Below are 13,949 nucleotides of genomic sequence, written 5' to 3' on the forward strand. Positions count from 1 at the left end.
GACCTGTGCTGATATTCCTTGGTTATAGATATATATTGGGGCTTTTTGTTTTTTATTACTGTTTTCTACTTGTTTTATTGTTTGAATATGCTGGCTGTTGCCTAGAGTTGTTTGGGTGATTGAGGTAGTTTATACATCGAACAAGCAGATAAATCTAACTAGAGTTCAATGTGGAAAGTAGACAAATGGCAGATCAGTTCTATCAAGCTGACAAAGTGGGTCTGGAATTTCATGCCATCAAAATATGTTTGCCGTGGCAATGATCTGAGAAGTGTCCCATTGGAACTGGGAAGCCATCTTTCTTTGGTGATGGTGGCTTAGTTCAGTGCCATTGAGTTAATCAGGAATATCTGATATAGGGTAGCTGGGTCTCATTTGTGTTCTATTTGTGGCAAATATATTCTAAATAACTGCTAAATTTATTAAAGGTCTTGTCAAAGGCAAGTACAGTCTACATTCTATAGTCTAGTCTAGATAACCTGTAGGATTTTCAAGCTCTAAGCTTCAGGGAAAGTTGCTTAAAGAAATTTATGAAGAATTCACCAGTCTATGAAAATGGCTCTGAGATGCATTCAGGAAATTATTTTATTATAGGACCCAGTTACATGTTATTTTGGCTTGAACTCTGGTTAGTCAGAGATCACGAGCTCAGCGAGAAAATCAACAACTCTTGAGAACAATAAACAGCAACTTTCTAAGTATAAACACTATTTGATCATGAATGAGACTGGTTAGCAATTAAACTTGAAGAATATACCTAAAACAATAAGCTTATGGGTGAAGTTTTTAAAGTTGTTTTTCAAGTAGAGGTTAAAAACAAAGATTTTGAAAGGTCAGTAGTTTAGCTGAGAACTTAAACAACAAAATCCTGCTGCTTACTGACCAGCCATGAATGCATATCTCTTTGGCTGTTTTTGCAAGAAAATGGCTAGAATAACCAATAATTTACCAGGGTTGTATTATCAATACAGTACCAGGATTCTACAAGTCCCAATCCATACTTTAAATTCTAGTTACAAAGTGTGGCTTTTGCAGGGAGAGCCAAATGGCAGCGATTGAGCAACTTGAACCAGCACACTGCTCATGAACAAGAAAGCAGAATTATTAGAAGTTGCAGCTTCGCATTTTGATTAAACTCAGCATTCAGCTTTGCTAGAAGACATTTGTAGAATACTGGGGCCTTATAAACAGTTTGTAAATTGGAACTACCCTTGCTCTTTTGCACAGGGAAAGACTCCTCATGGCCTGAAATCTGAAATGGAGGAAGGTGGTAATATTTCCATCCCTTGCCTATCCCTCTGTGCTACTACCTGTACAGGATTCCAGAGAATCTCTCAGGCTTCCTGAACTGCTTTAGGAAAGCCACATGGTTACAAAGAGAAAGGAAAAAAAACTTAGAGAAGTCAAAAAGAAAGAGAAGAAAAACAATTTAGCTGCCCAGAGTTGCATCTACAAGAGGAGCAGCCATATACATTGAATAAATAAAGTTAATCTTCTTCCTCTGGTAGGAGAACTTCATGAATGGTGACCCAATTAGGATCACAGGCACCAAGTACATGATTAAGAAAGAATGAAACTCCCATCTAGTTTGTACGCCTGAATTATCTTTTGTGCATCCACAGGGAATGAAAGTGAGAGCAACAAAGCTGCAGCAACGGCTTTGCTTTGTAGCTGTTCTTACACTCTGTTGTTTTCTTGGAGGACTACATTAATGGCTGTTTAACCATAAGCTCGGTGTTAGTCTGGTTTGAATGACTATCAGATTGTGGTTAAAATCAGTTAACTAGACCCAACCTATGCCTCCAGATTATAGCTAATACATTTCCACTTAACCACAATGTGACCCATGGGCCGGATTCAGAATACAAGTAAATCAAATCACAGCATAGATTATTGTATTGTGCAAACTGACTCTGTAAGTCAGCAGAGGACTTCTGGTTGCCGAGCTATGGGTAGTGGATCAGCTGTATTGGATGATTTGCAGTTATTCTTAAAGTGCAGTTTTGTAATCCGGAAATGCTGTTGATCTGTCATTGATTTTTTTTTAATGCTAACATGCTACATTTCATTAGTTCCTGCTGGTATGCCAGCTGTGTCTTGTCCATTTGTGCTTTACTAGGCTGAATTTCAGAAGTCAGTTTATATGATGCTGACCTTGAATGCATCTTGAAATTTTGGTCCAAAATTGCCTAGAGCTAATTTGGCAGAACAGGCTGTTGGTTTTTTTAAATAATCTGAAATAGTTTTCTATTTATTTCTATCTCGGTACAAAGTGCTGCCTCTTACATTTAATTCCCTAAAGTCTTGGAACCTAAGTAGCCAAAGAACTCTCCTGATTTGTTTGTAACAATACTGTTCTACCTTTCTGAACCAAAGCAGCACATATGATAGACCTGCAACTAACCTCCCCCTACCAGGCCATTAAACAAAGGATAGCTCACAGCACCCATCTCCTCTCAGTGGTATGTACTCCCCCCAATATATTTCATTTAATACCTGATGTTCTACATTCTTTATTGATCGATATTAAGCAGGAATAGCAAAGGACAGCATCTGTTTAATTGTGTTGTCAATTAAAGAGTGGAAGGCCTTTTTCCAGAAGAACTGCCTTGCTCTGCCTTTGAGATTTTTTCATGCCTTGACTTATTAATAGACCATTTAAGAAGAATAGCTTTTCTGTATAACAATTTTGACTATGGTCAGTGCTGTTCTTAAATATTTTTGTTGGTAATGTATGGTTAATTCCTTTATTAATTATGTTTATTGGTAATTTAGCAATAAACATAGCTTTTTAAAAATGGATTTCCTATTGTGTTTTTAAATATTAAAATTGTAAGCTACATATTATTTTTTTATAAAAGCAACATTCAATTTAAAATACATAGGTGATTCAGCAGATGAACAGATTACTACCTGAATTAAACCATTATGTCTCTGGTATTTGGTGCTTAAGAGGAAGAAGTTATATATTAATCTGCTAGTAAAGATACTCAGCCATAAATTAAGATTCTCTTCAATCTCTAACATTCCACTCTTGGTGAAAATTGTTTAGTTAAAATCCATTTACAAAAGAATGTGAGCTGAGCATTGCTATTGGACTATTAACTCTGGCTCAAAGGTTGGTTTGGAACCAACACTGTAGAAAGAGAGGAGTTAACGGGCAGGTCAAGTAGTGCAGAAACTTTAATGAAGTCAGAACAGCTTATAAAAATTAACAGTAAATATCATGTTTAACTGATGGAGATTCTAAATTTAAGACAATATTTCCACCTATTCCATAATGTTTTAAAATGTTCTATTCAAATTTAAAATTATGTTCATAACAGGGTGTTTATAATGTTTTCAGGTGAAATTGAAATTAGATTGCAAACCTTGTGAATTGATTGCATAAGACAAGGACTATTTCAGATTTTACACAAGGATAGTCAAGTTGGTTGCAGGTACCATCAAATTACATTGATGTTTCAGGCAATCTGGGTGGCTTCCACTCTGATGGCATTCTGGAAGGCCTTAAACCCCAGACCTTGTGCTAGGGTGGATGAAACCCCTTGTTAGATATGTTTGTCATAAATTGCATCTATTTTGATGTTAGCTGTTGCTGTACTTTTGTTTATCTTATTGTATTTGTATTTTTTATATATATTGTGAGCTGTCCAGAGTCAGTTTGAAATCATACAGAACTAAAGTAAAATTAAGTAAGTAAATAAATAAATAATATTGAGTCACAGAATGTATGAGTGAGAAGTTGTCATATAAGTTATATGGCCCAGCTTCCTGCTCAGTATAGGAATCCTCAGAACTTGCCCTGATACCATTTGAAAGCCTTCAGCAAGAAGGAATCCACCAATTACGTTTTTTAGGCAATTAATATGTTGAATTAATACAGTTTGCATAATGCATATCTATATGATATATAATACAAACAGGTTTCATTTGCAAATCACTGTTTTAGTTCCTTGTTTTAGTAATCCCTTCCAAAGTAACTTTTTTGTGAATTTAAATTATAAGGTGGTTTTCACAAAAATGAATTTTTAGAGAGATGATATGACTAACTAGATATGGAACTCCTTTCCCTGTCAAGGGAAGTAAGAGGTAAGAAAAGACATCTTGAATAGAACTTAACATTTTGGCAGGTATACATTTCTGTTTTGGAATGTAATAATTTTTTTTTTTCTTTTAAGCCTGCAGTTGCCGTGGTATGTGAACTGCATAAAATGCATAAAATTCAAGAACTCGTTTGGAGAACTGGTCACTTGCACTTCCCTTCCGTTTGTTTTTCATTTAATTCACAGTTGGGGAGGAAGGCCATCTTGTGAATTATAAACCAGAAGGGTTCAGTGGGAGTTCCCAGATTTATTCTTGACTTCAGAGGTTTCCTGTGGGATAAAATTAGTCGCTGTATTCCTTTTTAGAATGGATGGTCCTGTTTGCTTGTCATAAGCTTAGAAAAGAGTTAAGTCTGGAAAACGTTGAAAGTATTGTGGAATCCTCTTGACCAGGGTGATCTTCTTCCTGACCTAACATTTACACATGGTGGGGGGAGCCCTGACTTGAAATAATCAGAAGCAATCAGATACTAGATCCACATACTATTGTTAGTATTCTCAGCCCTTCTTAACTTCAGATCGGAACAAATGCTCTTTAAATCAGGATGCACAACCTTTTCAGACTGAAGAACGCCTCATTTTGAATAGTACAACTGGAATAGCACTCTAAACAGTGGCCAAGAGGAAGAAGTGGGTGGGCCCAGGGGAAAAACTGAAAATGATTTAACTTAAATTTAGCAATATAACTAATATTGCTCCCCACAAAACTGGCATCTTCCCCGTTCTATCATATTAAACTTTTTCAGAGAAAACTTTTAGAAGGGCTGTAGGGAACTGCAGGTTGCATATTTATTTTAGTAAGAAGTTCAAGATTTTTTTTACAGCTGAGGAGAGAAAATATATTAGCACTTTAACAGTGAACAGTAACTTACTTTCTTCGATGCCTAAGTGTGAAAGGCTGGCCCCCGATAAGTATAACTACAGGTAATAGAAAGAATGATGTAATTTTCAAAAATATACTATAAGCAGGGTTAACTTTTCTCTAGAGAAAGAATCACTTTGGCAGTGTGATTTCATTACAGTAGTCCAGTATTGCAGCAGTGAGTAAGCTTGAAATGACCAAATCATGCTGAGTAATGCAAGATGAGAAAGGACTTGTCAGTTGCCTTATATGGAAAGGCTAATGCTACAGTTATGAAAAAAGTAGTCCCAGCAATGGGTCCCATTGTTTCGGTAGGGCTTGACTGATAATCTAACACAAAGACAAAACACAAGGGTCATGATGGAGCTAAAATTAAGCACTGCTAGATTAGCTTTTGTTCAGTGAGAAGGGCATGCACTGAATTTAAAAGTGCTCAGTCTTGTTTGGATCAAGTGCAGAACTCATCATCTTGGATGTGGAAAGCCAGTCACCCATTTCCCTTCCTGCCTCCACCACACCTCCTCAAAAAAGAGAATGGAGCTAAATGTTAAACTCTATGTACAGTTAGAATCATCTGGCTCTTATGAGTATTTGTTGAACAAGTGTATTCTTGTATTGCTAAAATATTACTAGTATTTATGTTCTAAACTTATTGTTCCTCAAAAGGTTTTTTTCTTCCTTAAGCCTGTTTTTACACATAAACTTATTCAGATTTCTTGTAATTATTTACTGGGTACCTTTTCTTAAATCCCGGTGGCCTCTTGGTTTATTAACATTGGCCTGTATGTATAAGTTTGCAGTTGAATCGTCTGTGCGGTCATATGAGTTTATCCACTCAGAAGCAGTGTCATCTCCACCACATATGCAATATAGCCACTCCTCGTTTAGCAACTACTTTGGTTAGCGACCATTTGCAAATTTGACAGTAATAGTAATAAAAAATTCATTTTCCAACCAATGCATGCATTTATGACCAAATTTCATGCGCCTGACAACAACACACACTGGAGTGAGAGTAACACTGGCATAGCTGTACAAGAGAACTTTATCTGAATGAGATGGCAGCAACCAGTGATCTTCGCAATGCCTCTCACTCTCTGTCACATATTTGCTTAGTGACCATTTTGCTTAACAACCAAATCATTGGAACAGAACATGGTCGCTAAACGAGTATACAGTATAAAGTCTAAATATTGTACTGTATAATATAGATTGTTAGCCTTCTGTATTTATAAAACAAAAGGCTATATATCAGTACCTTTTCTGAATAATCAGTTCTTGGACCTTATTGGAGCATTTTTGTCATCCAATTAATTCAGCTCCAGTTAATCCAGCTGTAAGGGAATTGCATGTGTATAAATCCAATTGCTGCAGTGGCAAGACTAATGAATATGCATTGTTAGGAATGTTTCAGCATACATTAAAAATTGCTTTGACAGAGATTCTACTTGGGTCTCCTCTGTAAGCAGATCCCTAGCTGAATCTTCAAAACAGACTTGTAAAAGGTTTAAAGTTTGACTGAGTGTGACAGGTATTTTTAATATGAATAAGACAAAAGTACTTTTAAAATACAGTAACAACTGGTTTTTGGTGAGAGCCAGTATTTAAAATTCTTTGAAAATCATCTTTATAGAAGGAAATCAGTGTACCAGGTACATAAGCATATTTAAGCTTATTGACTTTAGAACCTGCAGGGTTCAGTTCAGTGACTAAAATTCTAGGTTAACTGACTCACAGGAGTTTTATTATTTCATTATTCTAACTGATCTAGGAGCAAGGATTATTTTGGAGTAATAGTATAATAACTCAAGAATAGGAATTTATCAAAATCTTCCAAATTAATATTTTAAGGAAAAAAAAACATGATTTATCAAATGCTAAACACTTTAAAGCCATACTGATTTTAAAGTGTAGTCTTATGCATACTTAATCAAAACTATGTCCTATATGAGTAGGACATTCCCAGATAAGAACGTAAGAATAAGAATCAACAGTTTAGAAATAATCCTAGGTATGGTATCACATATATTAATAAACAAAATGCATGATAAATTTGATGGAAGAGATCAGCCCTATTATACTGGAATTTTAAGGAGTTGAGGTTTGATTTGGTTGTGCTCAGTCTTTAAGACATTAATGAAGGTTATGTCTTAATTTTCTGTCCTGTAATACCAATTTCTACTTACCTTTTTAAAAAGCTGCTGTCATTGTCTGGTTATGTTGATCATGCTCATAACTAATGCAGGCCTTGTGCTGTTACTGGTAGAGCTGTAAACATGTCAGTTTAGAGGCTGCCCTTGAGGTATCAAGGAGGGTTCTGGCAGTGGGCAGTGTAAATTCTGGTAAACAGTCTTTTGAAGACCATAGTGATTACGCACACATTCTTGAATAAGGCATCCAGTAGCCAGACTTTTATTTATTTAATTTCACAATAGGAAATGTGATCTTGTTATAGGTTGTTGGGGGTTTTGTTCAGTCTGTGAACTGCGTGCAGTTCTGATTCTATGGTAATCAAAGATTTGGCATACACAGTCAATGAAGCATCTAAAACAAAGCTAAGCAATGTGATGGCCCCAGCTCCCATAATCCCTGACTGTGGTCCATGCTGCCTGGGAGTTATGAAAACTGTACTTCAATACATCTCAGATGCACGCATTTTTAATATTTCCCTCCTTTCCATGTTTTATAGAGAATATCATATATCCTTCAGTGACTGATAATTATGCTCCCAATACTGTGCTATTTCACAGAAGCTTCAAGTTGATATAAACTGTTAGTGTTAAAGACCAGGTACATAGTTAATCCTAAATAACAACAAAACAACAATAAACTGATTTACCAAACACTGAACTTTATGTAACCGAACAGCAGAATCAACACACAGAGGGAAGATATCAGGTTCAGAAAGACCCACATTTTGCAGAAGAGTGTGTGCATGTATATTATGGAAAATGCATATGAAGAAGAAAAACACCAAGAAAACCCACATATGACAGAGGAAGCACAAAATATATTCACAGATTGTTATGAGGAGAGAAATAGAGTGGTATGAAATATCTTGGAGGTAGGGTGACCAGGCTAGTTGCAATCCTGTTGCAATATACTGTGAATAGGAATACTTCCCTTTGCAACATTTTGTTATACAGGTAGTCCTCACTTAATGACCCTAATTGGGACCGGAATTTCCATTGCAAAGTGACATGGTCATTAAGTGAAACAGCACATGACCACACTGCTTATTGACAGCAGTTCTGGTGGTCTCAGTTGCAGTCATTAGGTGAGGACCACACTGTTATTAGGTGAGGACCTCATGCTTCTCCTGCCTGTGTAAACTGCTGGTTCCATCCTGCTGCGTCCTCGAGGAGGACCTGGCGAGCTCCCTTCAGCAGATAAGGGTCCACTTGCCCTGCTGCAAACAAGCCATTCAGTGCTTCATCCATTCATATTTCAGGTTTGTATTAACATGGTATCAATGCGTTAGCCTATTTTGTGTCACTTGCTGCAAATTTCAAGCAACCTGGCAAGTTTTACAAGAGTGGTTGTACTGGAATGGAGAAATAGAGGTTTAAATTCAGCATGAAGCTCCCTAAATGACTTCTGGGCAATTGCTGTTTCTCAGCCTGAAATAACTCTCAAGGTTCCTGTAAGTATAAAAATGCAGAGGTAGTTATTATATATGCTGCCTTTTGTTCCAGAAGAGACTTACTATAAATGCAACAAATGAAAAATATTTATTTATTTTATATTTATTTATATTTCAAATTTAGATACCGCCCATCTCACAAAAAGTGACTCTGGGTGGTTCACAATAAAACAGCAATAAATATTAAAATGCAATAAAAACAATAAAAATAGAATAAAAATAGAATAAAAACCAAACACATACACAAATATAAAATTAGTTAGTTTTTTAGTCACCAAATTGCTAGCAAATTACCCTTGGAAAATTCTTCTCAAGCAAATTTTCTGCTAATTATTAGCTAACCCAACTAGTGATTGGACAAAGATTTATAACCCAACTAGTGATTGGACAAAGATTTAGACATCAAATTGTTTAGCTATCTGATATTGTCACAGCTGTTGTATACTAGAATAAAAATGTATGCCACCTCTGGCCAACCATCTCCATGCATGCATAGCTGGTATTATTTACCCCAAGAAGCTTAGCTGCACTGCAAACCAGTTTTCCCATGCTTGGGAATGATACTTAACCTGCTGAGAGTTTACTGCTGAAGTCCGTGGAGTTGCTTGAAACTACCAGCATGATGAGCACCGTCCCTGGTCTGTGTCATTGTATGACGAGCATAATGCTCCTGCCAGCATTGTGGTTGCCCCAGCAGTTTCATTAAGATGTTGATTTTGTCCTTTGAGGCGAGAAGCACTTTTATTGGTTTTCTAAAGTAAGCACGTTAAGTAAATAAGATTTTATATTATGCTTCCTAACAAAAAACAGAAATTGCAACTAGGTTTTGCCCTGGAAATAAATTCCTGTCATTTGCTGCGTTTCTACTCATCTCATGTACCACCCAAGATTTATTTGCTAGACAAAGCAAGAACTGAAATGTCTGCCAGGATGCTTGACTGATGATGTAATCTGCAATTGGCACAAAGCTTTGCTGGGATCTAATTCACTGGATATGTACCTACATTGCAGAAGTTTTTGTTTGTTTGTTTGTTTTTTACTCCAGGTTTTGGGTGACTTCCGACTAGATGCTTATTTCTAATAAATTATACTGATAGTATACTTACCTGAAATATTGCTTATGAAGCCTGATTTTGTTCGCAAGTACAAAATATGTACACACTTCCAGTGAATATTATGGACGCTGTGACTTTGATATCTGCCAAATCATCGAACAGAGTTGTACAGATTGGAGCAATAAATAAGTAAATGAAGTTATTTTGGGGCCAGTGTTAATATGGCTAATATTTAGAATTCTAATCATCTCCTAAAATCTTGCTCATAGACTCAGGAATCATATAGCATTTAAAAATAAAATGTAATTTGGAACTCAAGCTTATTCAGCTCACTGATTGAAAATGGGAATTTAAGTTGTCTGGATTACTGTCTTTTTGTGTTCTGAGCTGTGAGAACTGGGAACTGTTAAAACATTAAATGGGGACTAGAACTCATAGTCTCCCAGGTTATAGCCTGGTACCTTAACCACTATACCAAACTGGTTCTCCTAGTATATTAATACATTGACTAATATAGGCACTGAATGGCTCAACAACTGTTAAGCCCAAGAGAGCGTGTGATGACTTATATCAAGGGTGAAGAAGGCAGTGATGCTTATTTAAGATGCTGGCTACTGGGTGATCAAGACCTTAGGATTAAATATAGAAGGAATTGCTTTTAATTTGCTTGCAGCGTGTATGCAGAGACATTTTTATCAGCTGTCTCCTATATTAATATTTAGTTCTGGATTCATTTTTCTTTTATTAAAAGTGATATGTTTCATAGAATGCAGATTGATTCTCAATGTGTGAATTAATATTGCTTGTATCAGCAATTTTACTAAGCCCTACATTTCAGTTTATTAAACTCAGATCATTAATGATCTTAGGTACCAGTTCTTTTGTGTCCTGAGATAGATGTAGCTTTGGAAGTCTCTATCTCTGTAGGCTGCTTTATAATATTCAGTGTAGTAGAGGGCATTATTGGACAATGTATGTCACAGTTTGCACTATTTTAAATAGTGTATCAAGGACTTTTTGTGGCAGGCTCTTTGATGTAAACTTTGGAAAGTCATTAAAATACTAGCTGGATCTGAATCTCAGACTGATGATTTATTTGTTCTGTTTTATGTTTTAGCAGCATTGTTTACAGTATTGTACTGGTGGTGGTGTTTTTATGATCAAAATCAGATTACATTACAGTTTCATTCTGTTTATCTGCTTATTTATACATAATGATCTTTAACTCCTTTACAGAATTAGGCTGCAATAATATGTCTGTGCACAGAACTATGAGTAAAGCATTTCAGTTTTGGTACTTTTCAGGCATAACCTTGAAATCTACTCAGGAGTGGTATTTTAGTGATTCACGTGGCTTCTCAGAGGTTAAAAAGCCATTCCAGCAAAGCCATTTTGTGCTATTATGGTCAGTCGTTGGCTGAACATGATGATCAGAGTCTCTGCAGATCATTGGAACACATCCAATAGTAGGATGTTAAGGCCTGTGACTCAGCTTTGAACTGTCATACTCGGATGTAGAATGCAATCAGTGCCAAACATGATAAACAATGTCATTTGGATTGGGCAAAGAAAGTGAATGTGATCTTCTTAAATACACTTTATGTTGCTTTGATTAGGTAATTTGATTTATTTAAGAAGCCAAGTGATAACCTTGCATTATTTCAGATTTTTGGAGGTGCAAATTTAGAAGAAATAAGAGAATATTTTGAACTGTATTATTGCCTATATATTTGGAGTAATGATCTCTTTTGGGAGTCCAGAAAATAAACTCCAATGAATTATCACATTAATTTAACTCTGATGAAACTGAACTGCTGAAAGTTGAATAGATGAGGAAAATTTGGAAAAAATGAGGTACAATAAGCCACCTTCATTCCAAGCATGTGAAAGGAGAACAGATGATAAGCCTGCTAAGTGTTTTAGGTCTGGAGGATACATTTGGGAGGCTGTAAATATTGTGCCCATTAGCAGATAGAGTTGCTGTTGAGCCACATGCTCTCACAGGCCAATCTGAATTAAGCCCATGATGGTTTTGATCTATTCCTCTTCCTAGTTGCCCACTCGGTATATTTAGCAGATGATCTGATGGGTATAAACCTCGAATACTTAGAACCAAAATTCTCAAGATACCAACTGCAGAAGAATAGACAAGTGCTTTGAACATCAAAGATGTTGCAGAATGTATAACATTCAGTAAGAAGATGACTTTTTGGGGTATCTTATTACTTTCATATGGTGATGAATAATAATACACTGTATGTCTTTTGAAAAATATCAATTCTATTGGTTCCATTTATAAAATGTTTGAAAAAAGAACAAGATTATTCATGGATATGAACTGGGATTCCTAGGGTGCTTTAAAATAAAAGATTTCTATGTTTATAAACTCATTGTTCCCAATATTTTACCAACTTTACTATTACAAAATTATTTTCTTCTTCTGTTGTGACAGCTTAGTTACTGTTGCATTGGAAGACGTAAAATATTCTGAACAGTTTTTCCTGTTGATTAATTATGATTTTTAGCCAGAAAAACAAACCCATTGTCTTTTTTTTAACAGTGCTTGGAAGAGTTCACTGAGAATGTCTAGCAAAACGTCTGGCACAACAAACAACATAGCTCAAGCAAGAAGAACTGTTCAGCAGTTGCGAATAGAAGCATCTATAGAAAGGATAAAGGTTAAGCATAATATATTTGCTTGTTATGTATTATGTGTTTATTATTTAAAGTGCATTCTCTGTCTTTCTCTCCTCCTAGGTTTTAATTTACTTTTTAAAAAAATCAAGTAAGAATTGCCTTGAAGGTATTGGAATATGGCCTTGTGAGTCTAATGTCTTTTAAGAAACTTCAGTGCACAATAGTTAGATACCTGCAGTAGATACACACTTGGAGAAGATTATGCTGGTCAGTCACACAGTTGGTTCATATGTCATAATGTAAGTCATAATGTAATATTGGTCCTGTTCTGTTCAGGTTTCAGAGAGTTATCCTGCTGACTTCCAGAGAAACAGACATTGTCCCAAGATTCTTTACACAATTTCTTTCCAACCTTTTGTTGGGTTGGGAAGAATAAAAAGGATAAATACAGATCCCAAATAAACAATACAGACAGTGGACTGGAACTATAGAGCTAGTGTCAGGAAAGTGAAAGCTTAGAATAAGCTGAGGTTAGCAAAGAATCCTAAGCATAACAAAAAGAGCTTATTGAGATATATTCAAAATAAAAAGAAAAGTATCAGTATATATTCAGTGTTAGCAGACTGCTAACCATGAAAAGGTGCAGTTACTCAAATTCTGTTTTCCTTCACTCTTCTCCAATTTTAAAAAAAATGTGTTGCACCTGGAATTGTGAAGAGCAGGAGGAAGTGGCAGGAGTAAACCTTGAGGTTGATAAAAACACAATCATGGAATTCATCTTTAATAAGTTTAAATCTCTAGTAACAGTTTAATTGCAGGGTTCTGAAGGAACTAGCTGATGATACAGTCAAAACGTTATGTATTATTTTTTAAAAAATCCTGAATGATTGGAGGAAAGCAAATTTGCCTCTATTTTCCAAAAGCAGAAAACAGAAGATGCAGAAAGCAAAAGATCCAGCAAACTACAGACCAATTGGTCTGACATCAGTACCTGGCAGAGATTCTAGAACAAATCATTAAGGTCTGTCAGCACCTTGAAAACAATGCGATGATCAAAAGTCAGCATGGATTTGTCAAGATGATACATCTTTTTTTGATGGGCAAATTCCTTAATAGATTGTGGGAATGCTGTAGGCTAAGGATGTGCATGAAATGGAAAATATAGTTTGTTTTAAACCTGATATAAACTCTCCCATTCTGGAAGTTTGGTCAGCCACACTTTGGCAAAAACAAAACCCAGAATACTTTGGTAGTTGGGTTTCAGCTAAGACAAAAACTGGAGGGATCCAGAGTGATTTTATAAGGCAAATCAGGGAAATTTGGTGCATTTCATCCCCTCTTTTCGCTCCTCCTCTGCATGGTTTGTGTGCTGACCTGTCTGCCTTCTGATCTTTTCAGCCCCTTTTGATCTGTATATAGATCAAAATATCTGAAACATGCATGGTTTGGTTTGGGTACAGACCATCCAGAGCTAGCTGTCCTATGCATGGAACGGTTCATGCATGGAAGATATTGCATATTCTTGCTGTAGACATACAGGTAGTCCTTGGTTAACGACCACTTGTTCAGTGACTGTTCAAAGTTACGATGACACCGAATGAGTAGTGGTTATGACTGGTCCTTGAAGTTCCGGCTGTCTCAATACC

At 36.0% G+C, this 13,949-nt stretch overlaps 1 protein-coding gene across 4 annotated transcripts in view; it reads left to right on the forward strand.

Annotated features, from left to right (window-relative positions):
* The window catches only part of GNG12 (G protein subunit gamma 12), a 49,433-nt gene that overhangs the window by 28,303 nt on the left and 7,181 nt on the right, over positions 1-13,949 (forward strand). For all 4 annotated transcript variants that reach the window (XM_088128535.1, XM_088128536.1, XM_088128537.1 and 1 more), the window contains one exon: positions 12,227-12,344. In XM_088128535.1, the coding sequence (XP_087984661.1) occupies positions 12,249-12,344 (96 nt within the window). In that variant the 5' untranslated portion in view covers positions 12,227-12,248. The remainder of the gene's footprint in view (positions 1-12,226; positions 12,345-13,949) is intronic.

The sequence above is a fragment of the Python bivittatus genome, unplaced genomic scaffold (assembly GCF_059951505.1).
Source record: "Python bivittatus isolate LINGU-HERP-01145 unplaced genomic scaffold, Pbiv_v1 ctg000700_np1212, whole genome shotgun sequence".
In the NCBI taxonomy this organism is placed as follows: Eukaryota; Metazoa; Chordata; class Lepidosauria; order Squamata; family Pythonidae; genus Python; species Python bivittatus.